At 35.7% G+C, this 16,532-nt stretch overlaps 2 protein-coding genes across 2 annotated transcripts; one reads left to right on the top strand and one right to left on the bottom strand.

Moving 5' to 3' along the window:
- The first annotated feature begins 371 nt into the window (after nucleotides 1-371).
- six2b (SIX homeobox 2b) lies at nucleotides 372-2,155 on the top strand. Its single transcript, NM_001128734.1, is given in 2 exon segments — nucleotides 372-1,006; nucleotides 1,825-2,155. Coding segments are annotated over 2 exon segments (858 nt in total). The 5' UTR covers nucleotides 372-446; the 3' UTR covers nucleotides 2,123-2,155.
- A 6,870-nt stretch (nucleotides 2,156-9,025) lies between these two features.
- six3b (SIX homeobox 3b) lies at nucleotides 9,026-11,688 on the bottom strand. Its single transcript, NM_131363.1, is given in 2 exon segments — nucleotides 9,026-9,892; nucleotides 10,862-11,688. Coding segments are annotated over 2 exon segments (882 nt in total). The 5' UTR covers nucleotides 11,554-11,688; the 3' UTR covers nucleotides 9,026-9,702.
- Nucleotides 11,689-16,532: the final 4,844 nt, after the last annotated feature.

Here is a 16,532-nt window from a genome sequence, read left to right as displayed (position 1 = left end):
GCAGGGTCAGTTTCTGCTACACAACTTCTCTCCACACTTGCCCGTATGACTCCCCAGGAGGATGCGCTTGCCGTGCTTACACACTGGCGAATCTGTAAGAGATATGATATCTAGAGGGCGGGCTGATAGCTAAGGACAGTCGAGGAAAGAATCTATTGCGCACGACTAGAGCGCGTAAAAATGAAATGATTAGCGCGTCATGATATTGCAACTAATGTAACTGAGCACTTACGCAAACTTGTTTAAGTGTTTTGCTTATTTTGCTTGATTTTTCTCTTTTTTTACTTTAAGATGATTTGAATCGCACTTTTTCATGGAAATGCATATCAAAAACTGAAATTCTTTAGTTGCGGAAGAATCATTGCATGAGTTTCCCAAGTGGATTTCGCCTTCAAACCAACGTTAAGAGTGGATAAGATACGCACAGGACATCGTTGCACTTAGCTATGTCTATGCCACCAACTTTTGGATTTACCCAAGAGCAGGTTGCCTGCGTGTGCGAGGTCCTTCAGCAAGGTGGAAGTATCGAACGTCTTGGACGATTTTTGTGGTCTTTACCAGCTTGTGAGCACCTTCACAAAAACGAGAGCGTATTGAAAGCGAAAGCAGTAGTAGCTTTCCACCGAGGCAACTTCAGGGAGCTCTACAAAGTATTAGAGAGCCACCAGTTTTCTCCGCACAACCACCCTAAACTTCAACAGCTGTGGCTGAAAGCTCACTATATTGAAGCGGAGAAATTGCGCGGTCGTCCTTTGGGCGCAGTGGGAAAATACCGCGTGCGCAGAAAATTCCCACTGCCTCGCAGCATTTGGGATGGAGAGGAGACCAGCTACTGTTTTAAGGAGAAGAGCCGGTGTGTGCTTAAAGAGTGGTACACCCACAACCCATACCCTTCCCCGAGAGAGAAGAGAGAACTGGCCGAGGCCACGGGTCTCACCACGACTCAGGTCAGCAACTGGTTCAAGAACAGAAGGCAGAGGGATCGTGCCGCTGAAGCCAAAGAAAGGTAGGAGAACTTATTGAGGCTTTTCGCTTTTTACTGTTCACCAAAATTATCATGTTTATACATAAAAAATGCATGCATTTATAAAAGCTATAAGTATTTTAGGTAAATAGCCTAATAATTACAAAACAATTTAATACATAACAAAATAATTACGCTTTAACCGCATTTGATGACATCAGTATGGTATTTAGGTTATTAAATGTATTGGTTTAAAAATGTACATTAGAAAAACTCTTTGAAAACAACTCAATTTAAAATAAAATATTTAGATATGACATGGCATTTTATAAATTAGTATAATTGGTGACATTATTAGGGCAACTGTTTCAGGTGATTATACAAAATTTAAAAACTATTTAAAAACAACATTTACATTAATATGACATCTGCATATCTTCGAAATCTTGTATAGCCGACGTGAAAAATGTAGCTATGAGCTTTCTTTGTAAAAACTACATAAATTTAGCAAATCATCGGTATAAACGGAGCTAAAGAAAGGATTTCCGTCAGTCGGAGATCTTTAATAGGCATATGACTGTTCAGCCTGATCTTACAAGGAAACGTAAGTATTTTAAGTTTTGGCAGTTTAGTGGCTAATTCTTATTGGACTGTTAGAGTTTAAAAGCATTTGCTCAAACTTTTGATATCACCCTAAAGGTAAAAAACAAAAGTTACCATATATTTTATTAGGTATATTTAGTTGTCTTTTATTTGGTATATTTAGTTATGCATGACCCAGCTGTTTGCACTTGCAATTTTAAGCTGTGTTTGTTGTTTTTGCACGCATGCTTATGAATTTGAATGATGTGCTCCAACAGGGAAAACGAGGGTGCAAATCCAAACGGTCACAACCCCCTGACCTCTCACGTGAACGAAAACAAATCTCTATGTGAAAGTTCAGATGATGACAAATCCCCCGCGGGAACCCCGGATCATACTAACATGAGTCCAGCGATCCTCATGCCCTCCAGTTCAGGTCTGCCACCCCTGCACAGCTTCGCTCCTCCGCCCGGGCCCAGCGCCTCCATCAGCGACACTCAGAGCCACCACCACTTCTCTATGCACGACGGCCTTCTCAACCCCATGACGGCCAGCCTGGTGGAACTTGGATCATAAGGAATGAAAGAAACATTTGACTTTCCAACCCGATTACTATCTTCGTCAGCATATACCAAATTTTTTATTATTCAAGCTTAGAGGACATTAGCCAAACAATTTTCCAAAACTACAGTCCCAGATGACGGTCCTACGTGATGTTACCATCAACTATTACTGTAACATTTTAGCCTAATCATGCGATAGTTTTTGATATGTCTAGCTATAGAATTAACTAATAAATATATATTTAATAAAGTCAAAATGAGTTGTCTCGTTGTATTTGAATATGTTCAAATGCTATAGGTGGATCTTTTTCATCATTGTATTTGTATAATCACAATCATAATATGCTAAAAACTTATTTTAAAAATTAAGTAATTAATGTCGTAGAGAAAAATGCTAGGGTTATTTGGATTTTTTAATTTTACGCGACGATTGCATGTTTGGGTAGCTAGGCTAAACCACTTTTCTTTCTTGTTTGCAAATATTCTTGATAAAGTAATGACTGTTTATGTTCTATTTAAAATACGTTTTTTATGTATTTAAAATATTTTCATAATTTTTCGTCCAACTTGTCACAATAGTTTGTCATACTACACAACCATATGAGATCCTTATACATTTTTCTTCAGTAATTAAATTCAGCATGGACGAATTAGCAATGCCGCAATTAACGTCTCACTGCAAATTGTAATCTTAGAACAGCTGTGATTGTAGATAAAAAGCCAGCACTTTAAAATAGAATTGAGCATAACATAAACAGAATTTAGATTTTCATTTTATTCTGTTTTTATTTATTTTTACTTTTAAATGTTTTGTTACATTGTTTTTGGCTTATGTTTTGGTCAAATTTATGAACCTATACTGCCACCTATTGGTGATATGTCTTTATTAAACATACCTTAAGTTTCCTCATTTTCAAGTAATTTGAAAAGCATTCAAATTCAAACGAATGAATAAAAATGTGTTAATGTTGCATTTCATTACACAGCAGCGCTCTGTTCTTTGAATGACAAAAATATTTCAAAGCAATATAAAAGTGCAAGAATCATTCATTCATTCTCTTTTCAACTTAGTCCCTTTATCAATTTTGGGTTGCCACAGCGGAATGAGCCACCAACTTATCCAGCATATGTTTTTACGCAGCGGATGCCCATCAAACACCCCAGATAGCATACTTATATGGGCCACTTTAGGCAGTTATGCGGCACTGGTGGTATTCCTTCGGCCCAGACAAAATGAATGTGAGCCTAAAGTAGCCCACCTGTGCAATGGCAAAGTGGGGCCAAAGATTCAAATTCATATATGGGCCATTTAAGGCAAAGATTTGGCACTTATAGCAAAATATCATCTGAATGTGATCCTAATGTGGCCCATGTGGCAAATGATAAATTTGGCCCAAATAATGGAGGACAAATGTGGGCCACAGTTGTCAAAAATGTGACATAGTCATTTAAGGGTAATCTGGGTCTAAACCTCAAGTGGCTCACACGTGTAAGTGCAAATGTGGCCCACTTATCTTAAGACAAATGTGGGCCACTTTTGGCAAATATTTGGCACAGAAAGCTCTGGCTATTGCGGTTGTAAGCCTAATGTGGCCCAGAGAAGATATGGCAAATGTGGCCCAGTTATTTTAAAACATGTGTGGGACACTTTTGGCAAATATTTGGCACAGAAAGCTCTGTCTAATGTGGATTTGAGCCTAATGTGGCCCAGATATGATATGGCAAATGTGGCTCAGTTATCCTAAAACAAACGTAGGCCACTTTTGGCAAATACTTGGCACCGTTAGCTCTGGCTAATGTGGCTGTGAGCCTAAAGCGGCCCAGAGAAGATATAGCAAATGTGGCCCAGTTATCTTAAAACATACGTAAACCAAATAGACTAAAGTCACCATCATGGAGAAAAAGTGTTTGCTTTAGATGGGGTCATAGCCCCGAACCTCTTAAAATAATTTTTCTTTGGGCCTGCTGTAACTTTAAAGAGCATTGCTTGAAAAAAATATTTATTACAGCAAACAAGCCAAGTAAAAATAAATAAATAAATAAATAAATAAAATTAAGTGAGGCACAACCTGTGATGAAATCATATATTTTCTGAATTTAACCAATATTAATCCATTATTAAACGTCATAGTGACGTGATCACATACTTGCACATGCCACTGAATTTAATCAGCGTGTGAACCTCAACAACGGTGACAATTAACAAAATGAGCAAAACTCACAAACATCACAAATAGGAGACTAAAAATGACGAAATCAACAACGTCAACATAAACAGCAGATTCAACAGCAAATAACGAAAACTGGAGCATCAATAAGCTATAGAATGTATTCATTCTGCAATGCATGCTGGTATTTTTGTACTTTGCCACACCCAACAAGTGTAAGGTGTAGGCCAGATCTGGGCCAGAATAAAAGCATAATGTGGCCCAGAATAGGCTCAGTTCTGGTTCATTTGGTTGAATTCTGTGGCTATGGCTTAATTGTGATCCATATCTAGGGACCAGAGGTGATTAATCTATTGTCATCATGCGGTATGTGGGCCGGATTTAAGTGTCTGGTGTGGGCCTTATTTGAGCCACATGAAATTTGCTACCCATACACACATACACTACGGACAATTTTAGCTGCATCACCTGTTTTTGGGGAAACCGGAGCACCCGGAGGAAACCCACACGAACGCAGAAATACCAGCTGACACTCGAACCAGCGACCTTCTTGCTGTGAGGCGACAGCACTACCTGAAAAACTGAAAAAAATATTCAAATATGATTCCTTGGATTTACTCAATTACTTTATGTTAAGAGGTGGTAAACAATTTATTTGGGCTGAATTTAAACAAACAAATTAAGTTGAACATTAAAAAACTTAATTTGTTTGTTTAAATTCAACACAAACAAATAGTTTGCAACAGTTCTGCATGCAACACTTTTTTCATTATAATGCGCCACCGCGTCGCCCCTGCTAGAACCAAAATGGCAAATAGGTCATTCGAAATAAAGAAGGCGGAAACTACAATCAAAGGGCGCCAATTCCAACATTGTGAGAGGAAGGTAAGACTTAAGTAGCATAACATAAGTGTTAAACAAACCGTACTGAACTGCCTAATCGAACATCTCGTTCAAATATCTGTTTTAATTGAAATGTGTTATTGACCTGATGGCATGCTATGAGACAAACGATTTGCGTTTTTGACAGGCCTGCCGGTGTGCGCATTTAAAAAAATATTAGCATATTTACAAACAGATTGCAAATTCAGATTGACACCTTCTCCAATAAATATTAAACCTAGAATTCCAATTAGTCAATCTATACTAAAAGACGTAAACTCTCCAACAGAATTCCCACCTATACCTTGAAATGCTGTGCCGCCGCCGCCGTGTTAACACATTTCATAATATTTTTAATAACTCATTTCTAATAACTGATTTATTTTATCTTTGCCATGATGACAGTAACTGCTTATTTAACAAAATAAATTATGATGACTTAAAAGTGGGCTTTACGGGAAGTTTAATATGAAAGTGTAGAGTAAGCACCCTCTGCTGGCCACACTTGCATTTTCGAAAGCACCAGGCCCAGAATATTACCTTTGTTAAATGATTAAATTAACAATTAGGATGGCAAAGTGGAAATCAGATAAAAAGAGATTTAAATGTTTATTAATTTTTAAAAATAAATTGAAACGCATTAAAATTCAATTTTTTTTTCTTTATGGCTCTATTAATACAAATTATGCATTTTATTTTTTTCAAGGCTTTATTGATTTAAAAGTTTCACAAATTTCCTCTCATTATATTTATTTTGATTGATCTTTCTTATGGGATAATCACATCATTATCACATTATCATTAAATAAAATTTTTTACACAATAATAATAATACAAAACTATATCTTACAATGAAGCACTATACCTAAGTTTGAAATAATTGTGATCAGGCTTTATTTTTTAAACAGGATATCATGGTAAATACTGTGAAAATTGTCTGGGGAAAAAAATCCATGCATTACATAAAGTTACATGAACAAACTTTACAAGTTTACACATGTTGCAACCGACTAAGATGGGGTTGTGTTCCAAAAAATAAGCAGAATGAATCAAAAATTAATTTACATTAATTTACATGTTCAATCTATGTGGATTTTCAAAGGTAAACAAAGTGGAACAGTAAAATATTTTAGCAAAATAAAATAAAGAAAAAAGATAATCAAGTAATTATAAGTATTTTACTATCAATGTAAATTGTAATGCAACCAATAAAACGTAAAGGTAATCTGATAACGAGTATTGTATGTAAAATTATTGTATGTAAAAGTATTACATCCTACAATCAGATTACGTAATCCAGATTACATTTAATCAACTACCAAGCACTGCTTGTTTTTTATTAAAGCTTGTCTTCTCTAATATTCACCACATGATGGCGACATGAGGACATGAATAGGAAGTAAAAGCGTCCTGTAAGAAAAATTCATGCCATATATTATCTGTCTCTATTGTTTTTGAAAGATATATTTTAAAAAGGCTAGAAATGTAAAAAAATAAAAATAAAATAAAACAATAAATAAAAACAATACTTTGTTTTATAGTAACAACTTCATAATCGAATACATGCTCTATGTAACAGTTTTAATTGTCTGAATATCAGCCCTAAGCGCCACAGCTGCAGCACGTGTTTGGCTTGAATTGAAAACTGGGCAAGCTTCTAAACCAGAGGGTATTAATACACAAAACAAAAGTGATTAAATGCAATTTTGTCAAAATAATAATAATAATAATAATAATAATAATAAATGAATAAATAATTAATCAGCCAAATATAGCCTATCTTTTTTATTATCAATTTGTTATTCGTTTACTTGCTTTGCTTTGAGTCCACGGTTCAGTTTTAAAGAAGCCTATAATTAGGTCAAACGGCTTACACACAATCACGGTTTGCGAATTATAAAATTTGGTTTTATATTTTGCTTTTCAGTCGTAATTTGTTGAGGTTCCTCGTGTTTTTTTTTTTTTTTTTTTTTTTTTTTTTTTTTTTTTTTTTTTTTTTTTGGTGTTTCATCACATTTAGCCAAGGGTCATCTAATTTTAAAGAAAACACCTAAAGCAGTTTCCCAAGGGCATCCTGGGCATGCTGGAAGGGCATCCGCTGCGTAAAAGCTTGCTTGATAAGTTGGCAGTTCATTCCGCTGTGGCGACCCTTGACTAATAAAGGGACTAAGCCGACAAGAAAATGAATGAATGAATGAATGAACATCTTAAGCAGGCCTATTTTAAGATAATGAATTGTATTAGCGTCTATGCAAATCTCTAATAAGTGATAATGACACAGACCACTTTTGTGTTTTGTCCGATACTTGTCTTATCGTTCGATATTGATCTAAACGGAAGTCGCTCGAACGGAGTATTGTTGTTGTTTCCTCCGGCGAACGCAGCTTTTTTGGGGGAGCTTAAGATTTGGGTGGTTATACTGAAAGGATGTTTGGAAACACGTTTACACGGATGCTGTGCGTAATCGAATTGCCAACATTTTGTTTTAAATTGATCGATTTATAAGCATAAAGCGAAATAAGGCAAACACTTAAATCGGGTAACCTGAAGATATAACTATTACGCATAGTTTCTTTCACTTTACATCACTATTATTAACATGTTACTTTTACTTAAAAAGTGCAACCTTGAAATTACACTAAACTGCACTTGTGGTGTTCTTAAAAGGTGCGTTGCGTTTAGATTATTTTATAGCGTCGCTGCATGCAGCACAATGAATTCAGGTCAAGGGGAACTGCCGCGTGAATAAACACGAATAAAAAGTTGTGCTCAGTTAAGCGCTTAAATCAAAGGGGAGAAGAGGGAACAGGAATCCTCTCACAGTAAACGACACACTCGTTCTCTTATATGGAATGCTATTAAACACATACAAACAAACCATCCGCTTGTTATTTAGCTATGTGGTAGAAAAAGAGAAGACTGGTTGAATGATGGGATTATTATGCAGATAAATGGCGTTTAAATCTTGAGATTATGGTGCAAGTGATGCCTTTCCAGTCTTCGGTTTAATTATTTTTTTAAGATTATTATTTAATATCAAATTAAGCACGCTGTGAATAGGCTCAAATGTAAATAAAACATTACTGAATAGTTCCTTATTTATCTTTAGGTTGTTTAAAATACCAACACCCAAAGTTTTGTTACTTGTGTTTTGTTTTGCGTTTATTTCTGGACTGTAAAAAATAGTTGATTTAAGGTGCAAATATTTGATCATTAGTATTTATTTATGTTTTTGACTCCGTACTGTTAACGGTGGATTCATGCATTTTGTTAACAAAAATATTATCTTTCTTCCCCGTTAGTTCGGTTATTGATTGATTTTAACAACAGCCTAAATAAACCAGCTGTAAGTTACAGACATTTGTAGTTGCATTATTGTTCTGCGCGTCTTTATGCGTTCTGTTAGAAGTAGGCTATTTTAACAAATAATTAAAATAACATTTTAAATAAAATTAAATAAAAACAAGCATGAATACTGCCAGAACAAAAGGCAAAAAAACAAAACAAAAAAAAAAAACAGGAAATTAAAATAGCCAAGTATTATTGTAAAACACGTTTGCGTCAATGAGCAACATGTCGATGATAATAATAATAATAATAATAATAATAATAATAATATTAAGAATTATTTGGCGAATTGTTAAGATATAAAGAAACAAAAGAAAGCATAAAAACAAAACTTAAAAGGAAAATTCGGCTTTTTCTTTAACATAAATTCTGTTCTTGCTCAGTAGACGGACACATGATTAAATCACTCAATGAAAATAAAAATGACCAATAAATTAATAACAAATTTTGTCCCTTGTATATTTTTCTGACAAAATCCGCAATGCCAAGTCATTAAAAAAACAAATAATACTCTGATAGTCGTTATATTAAATTATATTTATTTGCATAAAAGTGACCCATAACACTGTGTTTTCAGCGCCATTAACCCATTTACAGTATAAAAACGAGCAGAATGAATAGACACTTAAAATCTCCAAGCACTTAACAGACAGTTACTCACGCTTTATGGACACAACATAAAGAAATTTGCAGGAAAGAGAGTGGCGTAATTGCGATACCATATACAAGCATATCTAGACAAGCCTAGACCTAAGGAAAACTTTGAATCAGACATGGACAATTCAATATAAATCTTGAGATAAAATTAGTATGAACATCTCCAGTCGAGTAAAAGACGAGGGGGAATAAAGGTGCTTTTGGACTTCAACGATTGTCTGATAAACACAAAATAATAAAATTGCCTCTCCGGTTCACTCATTTCATCGAGCATCGAGTTCTACCTTTTCGGACTCCACTTCATAAATGCCTTTTAAAATTGCAAAATATTCACAAATGAACATGCAAAATGGTCGTGTATAGGCCTTGGAAATAAAAAGGTTAGGGCGTCAGTCCGTTGAAGCGCTGGAAAAACAGCATGCTTTTCTCCTTTTGTTGAACACAAGCTGGCAAAATGGCCGGCCCCCATGTTGCCCACATTTTCACAAGTTCATTTTTCTCTGGGCAAAAAAATGTTTTATATTTGTCCGACGGTGCATCATACATCGAAATCAGAGTCACTGTCTGTAACTGAGAGAATTGTCCCACCGTCGCCTCGTTCATTCATACTGGAGACGCTGGTCGTGGGACTGGCGGCCGCGCACGGGGATTCTGCCGAGCTGTGCGGTGTGCAGCCCGATTCTGACATGGAGCGCAGACTGCTTTGGCCCAGTCCGTGATGCTGAAGCCTAAAAGCAAGAATTAATAACAAGGGTTAATTATGCAATGTGGTAATCATTTATACAGACTTGATAAACTGAAGTAGTAGCATCTTCTTTGAGCTCGACGGGTTGAAGTGACTAATAATAAACCTGAAACATCTGTTAAATTAGAGGAGTAAAATTGCAGTTAGGGTACTAGCTTAAGCCAATGGTAAAATTATTCATATTTATATACAAGCGTAGGCCCATATATTTTATAAACTTATAATTTCTCTACATCAAAATATATAATTTTTTTTTTGTTATTTGAGAACAAAACATTGACACACTTTAAAACGTTTAATTTCATATATATATATTAACATTACTTTTAATGTAGTATTGTCGTTATTATAAAAAATATACATAGATATATACATATATATATATATATATATATATATATATATATATATATATATATATATATATATATATATATATATTAATATATATATATATATATATATATATATATATATATATATATATATATATATATATATATATACACAGTAGTCTACCCGAATGCTTATATTGTAGTTATATTAAAAATGTTTAAAATTATATTAATATTTGACATCTCCATGTACATGTGAAGATTAAAAATATATTTCTAAAAAAACATAACAAAAACTATTGCTCCAAGTACCATTGCCGAATATTTTTTTTTTGTTGCTGCATTAATATCTGTTTTTCATATTTGTTTTTAATTTTATATTAAAAACGCCTGTAAAAACGTGTTCAAGGCTTTACAGTTTCAGAAATGATTGCTCTTCCAAACAAACAAACTGTTGCTTTTGTTAAATGAAATAAATAAATAACAGTACTCAATGATTTTTTCACAACAGTCATGCAGAATAATGCCGCTTTGCATCTAAACATTGCATTGATATCTATAAAAGTATTTATTCTATTCCCTACCTGATTTAAATTCAAGTCATGAATTAAACTGACCTGTTTTTGGCAGCTGCCGCCCTGTCCCTCTGTCTTCGATTTTTAAACCAATTGCCCACTTGAGTGGGAGTCAGTCCAGTGGCTTGTGCCAGTTCCCTTTTCTTGCTCGGATTGGGGTAAGGGTCCTGTAGGTACCACTCCCTCAACAAACCGCGAGTTCGTTCCTTGAAACAGTGCGTCTTCTGTTCGCCATCCCAGATGGTCCGTGGCAAAGGAAACTTCTTGCGGACCCGGTATTTATCAACGGGTCCTAGGGGACGGCCGCGCAGCTTCTCTGCTTCTTGGTAGTGCGCTTCCAGCCACATCGCTTGCAGCTTTCCATGAGAGTCTTTGGTGAACTTGTGGGTTTCCAGGATGTGGTATAATTCACGGAAGCTTCCCGTGTGATACGCGACCACCGCTCGGGCTCGCTGGATGGACTCGTGCTTGTTGATGGCATCGCAGGCTCCGGGTGCCACGGGCAACGACCAAAGGAAACGTCCGAGCCTCTCGATGTCCCCGGTTTCCTCCAGCGTCTCGCACACGCTGGCCACCTGTTCCGCCGAGAAGTTTAGGGTGGGCAGCTGAAACATCGGTAAGTCCTCCGGGGACCTCGCTCTGGGAATGCTGCCCGCCAGAAGCAGAGGGCGATCCGCGAAATTGGGCAGGAAAAGATGTGAGGGATAAAGCTCTAAAGGAGACCTGAAAACCATGGAGTCGCCGGACAGAGACAAAACGACGGGGAAAGACGGAAAACCCGACGCCGTGTTTGCGCTGCTATCGCCGCAGTGCCACCGAGCGCGAATATCTACCCTTAATCAACTTAGAGTGCAACGGTGAAACATTTTGTTTCGCTTTTCTATTGGTCTTCCTGGTGTCGTGCTGTGGTTGTCATGGCAGCCCTGCCAATCACTGTCAAGCTTGCCCGTCATTAGCCAGTGCGCGCTGCCCTTCCACACATTTGCTTTGCGCGCAGGGTTTTATCGTCGCTCCAATCAGAACTGGCCACTCACTGCGGGATGTTTTCAAGCAGGCGAATGGTGCGCCAGTTCGCTCGACGGTAGGAGGATTAATAGGTGGAATATTGCTGTATTTCTGCGAATTTGCTTCCTCGAGTGGGTGTGAAAGTTTGAGCGCTAGCCAACAAATAAATAACACATCGTTTAACTGTTAACCAAATATATAGCGTATGGAGTAAGGTAATGGTTTATTTAAATAGGTGAAAAAGGCAGTTGTTTGTGCACATGCAATTTAATTTGCACATGCACGCGATTTAAAAATATTATAATAAGAAAATTATAATTTACATAACATAATAATTCTTAATAAAAAACAATTTACCAATAAAACGCATAGTTTAAATGTATAGTGGGCCTAAACAAACTTATATTGACAAATATAACAAATTATATATATCAATATTGTTATATGAAACATCTAATATCTTTGTACAATCTGTTACATAAACGTTTAGATACGCGTTTTAGTCTGCAACATAATGCGTATTCGGCAAAATTATTATTAGTTTTTTTAACCTCTTTATCAGTTTAAAAGGCGAGTTAAAATGTCAGTAGGAAACAAGATCGGCTTGTTAGGCCTGAGTCAAATAACATTCTTTCACAAGGCTTTTTGTTTGCACAAAGCGTGTAATTAATGCCACAAACAAGTTAATTCACTTGGCCTAATTGTCTGTTTATCCTGGGGCTTAGCGCTTAATGGCCTTCTCTCCAGTGGGCACACCACTACTGTCTTACATTAAAGATTAATGTGTACAGTTGAAAGGCGTTGATGTCTAATGATTTATCATTAGTGATTAAATGGGTATTTGTTTCATACAAAAAAGAATAGAAAAAAAGGTCGCTTTAATATATGCATTTTCAGCGATTTTAAAAACGGCATTGCTCCAAGGCAAGATTTAAACATTATCTTTTCTACAGGTGTTGGCATAATAATAACTGCAAACAAAAGCACTAATCTCGCGCCCCGTAGACAAGTAACGAGACGTCTTTGTTCATCAGGATTAGTTAATTGGCTGAATATCGTGTTCACTGCAAATATGAACCTTTATTTACACACGAACTGAGCACAAAAATCAACCAAAGCACTTAAAGGAGTGCGTTTGGAAATAAACCGAAAAATCTAGGGATTTATTTTATAGTCATATTAGCAATACTGAGAATGCTTTAAATAAATTTATAATCTGAAAATACTGAAGCATCAACAGTTTATTTAGTACATTTATATCAGGATAATATAAATGTATATTTATCAGGATAATGTAAATATATATTTAAAGCATTATGACTATACACGAAATCTGAAATGACCTTGACATGATACGGTCAAGTTGACAGTCCCCCATCCAATGCACCTAGGGGTAGACGAACTCATTAGGTCTACAATCAAAACCATTTATTAAAGTTGCAGATAACAGGATACACATTAATCTGCGATTACTTTTGGATTCTCGTCGCCGGAGAAGTCTTAATAATCCACTGTAAAGCTTAGAGCAGCTTATAGGGGTGAGTTGGCTCAACAGCACTTACAAATCAAGCAAGAGAATTACTAAATAAACACGACATTTGCCATGTGAAGTTGTTCTTCATAAAAATTAGTTTCGTTTGGAGCTTAATTGTTTCATTCAGATCACTCTGGTAAGGTGTCCAGACAGTATACCATTCAACAAGTTGCCTTTCACATTTACCAAGTTTACAGCTCTGACTCTGGGAGAAATCATTCAATCGTTCGCGTTGACCAGCACCAGTAGTTAAACAAAAGATCCACGTTTAAACCAAAAATAAATCAATGACCTCCAGACATTTAATACGGCTATTTAATAAATTCATTTCAAACGCAAGATTTTTTTATTTTTAATAATAGACCGAGTCACCTCTTAGTTAAAGTGTAACCCTTTGCGTCGGATTTTATTGAACGTAATCGTCATTTATGAGATGCTATATGAAAATTAAAAACTGAAATCCGTGTTTGCACATGCAAGTGTGTGAAAGAGAATGAAAAGTGGTTTATACAGTATTGAAATCGACATTTCTTCATTCCATATTTTGGTTACCTCGTGCATTTTTAATTAAAGACTGCAGTGTGTTAATACTCTCCCCCACAGAGCAGATGTTGAGCCATCTGAATGTTTGAATGTGACTTGCTATGCTGAATATGAAGACATTACCTGGGCACTAAATTAATCATTTATATTGGACAGCTGTCTACAGTCTCCAACCATATTCATCAGTTCATATTTAAAATATTTATTGCATATAATTATATCTGCCCTGCTTGCTTTACCAGCAAACTCTCTATAGTCTGAAGCACACATTAAACCAGAAAATATAGTTAACAAGACAAGACAACAATGTGGTTTATTTCTCAAAAACTACAAATTAGACTTGAACTGAGCATGGAGATAAAACAGCAGTTTCATCCAAATTAATCCTCACACTGATCCGTGTAGCATATGGCTACACGCATGTAGTGTTTTAGCAAAAATGAGGTAAAATGATATTGAATAAATCCTCCTTTGTCAAGGCTATTCTATTAATCAAAGCTATTAATCCAAACCTCTCATCAGAAGTGGCTATGATAATCTTATTTTGTTTAATAATGCTTTTCTGGCCTGAACATGCCTGGCCGGGCTATTGCAAATGTAAATTGTGGCTGCCTACTTACAGAAACATAAGCTCATCCTGTCTGAAGTGAGATTTTCTGCAACAGTGGCCCATAAACCAGTGTTTAACAGTATTGTCATTGGGACAAGCTGCTTAATGGCACTGTGCAGTTTACCTTGATCCATGTGCCCAAGGTTCAGAGCATAATTTGTTAATAGCAGTAATGGCCATATGACAATGGATTTTGCCAAAGAGATGTATTGTGAGTGCATCAAGAGTTTTTTTCCATGCAAAAATCTCTCTTTGAATTGGGTAAAAGCAATCTCATGCAATGTGTGTGTGTGTGTTTTATCCACACCTGAAACTGAAGCTTTAGGCATCTTTATTGCTCAGTCATGAGTAAGAGCCAAAGGCTTGCCTCTCCTTGCACTGCAGCACAGCCTCTCTCTATTGCTCGTTCTCTTATTTCCAAATTCTTTCATTTCCTTTAAAGCTCTTCCTAAGAGCTGTTAGTCACACATACTGTGTGGAAGGTCACTTAAGTAAGTTTCAAGGTATTAATCATTAATGGCCATTAAATATCATCCTTGGGTTAAATTGCATCAAATAATTGAAAAAAACAACAACACTAAAGCATTATCTACTGTAGACCTCTTCCACCCCAAACCTCTGTTCCTAATAGCATGTTTAAATCTGCTCTAGAAACCCCAGCATAAGCAATATGAATATAGTATCTTGCAAATGTTTATTTATTCATCCTAATACCTTTTAAGCATCCAGACCTTTGATTTTTAAGTTTGGATAAGCATTGATGTATATGGTTGTTTGAAAAGGGTGCTGTCAAGCCTCGAACAATAGCAAAACACCCTAAAACTAGCACAGGGATAGTGAACTAAATTTGGAGTAATTCTGATTCACACAGATGTTTCAATAAAGTCTTTACTGATCTGTAAATTGTAACAATAATTTGTAAATTGGAGTTGTAGAACCACTTGATCATTCTATTAAACTGAATCAGTTGATTTATCAAATAGATCTGACTCAAAAGAAATAATCTATATGAGTACTGTGAATTCACTTCATTTAAGTTGAAGAAATTAGGTATTTAATTAACACATACCTTCAACACTGAGTTCATTTGAGTAGAATTAACTTTCTGTCAATTTTAAGTTAACTACACTCATTTCATTTGATAAAGTTGACAGTTATGTTTTACAGTGTGCTAAAATATAGATCGAGTGATAAATTTCCTAAACACAGCTTTAGAAGAGTTTATTGACATAGTATTGACAAAAATACCTTCATCATATGTATGGTGCTTATGTATTTGTTAAATTTGGAGCCCATCCAAGTGCTTCTTCTCTTTTATTATAATGAAATGAATGGCTGTAATATTTCTCTAAAGTTATAATTATTTTTAAATAAAACATTTATATTATTTTATTCAGTGATACTGGCTCTAACCTGCTCTGAAATAGTTAATCATTCCTATGATTTCTGAGAGAGTAATGAGCTCTTGATGAGTGTAAACCCTTTGCATTTCCATAATAGAGACAGAACCGAGCATTTCTCAGAAAGAAAAGGATAAAGAAAAGAGAGAGGCACAAGCCTCTGACGCAGGGACAAAATGAATAAGAACCAAACTGGCCAAGACAAAACTAGTGGATAATTGATGTACGCGATGGAATGCAAACATAGAGGTTAATTGAGTGTCAAGAATGACCTTAGAGCTCATGACTGATGTAACAAGAAATAAAATGCATGAAAAAAGAACAAACAAACAAATAAACAGCTGGGCGAGATTTAACTGGTGTTAATGCCAATTTATGCTGGTAGCAGATGTCATATTGGGCAAAGCTTTAAATCCATTCACATCATGATTAAAGATGAGATGTTTACATGATGACTTTAATAATGGACAATATTTCAAACAGCCTCCAGCTGTTTCACCCAGCAAATCCAATGACATTTACTGTCTCCCGATTAAATCGTCAAGTGAATATCTCCAAGCTTTTTTTTCTGGATCCATATCGAGGTGAACTCATAAACCACTCCACAGGTGGAAAAACAGC

The sequence above is a fragment of the Danio rerio genome, chromosome 12 (assembly GCF_049306965.1).
Source record: "Danio rerio strain Tuebingen ecotype United States chromosome 12, GRCz12tu, whole genome shotgun sequence".
Lineage (NCBI taxonomy): Eukaryota > Metazoa > Chordata > Actinopteri > Cypriniformes > Danionidae > Danio > Danio rerio.
This window is presented reverse-complemented; position numbering and strand designations above follow the sequence as displayed.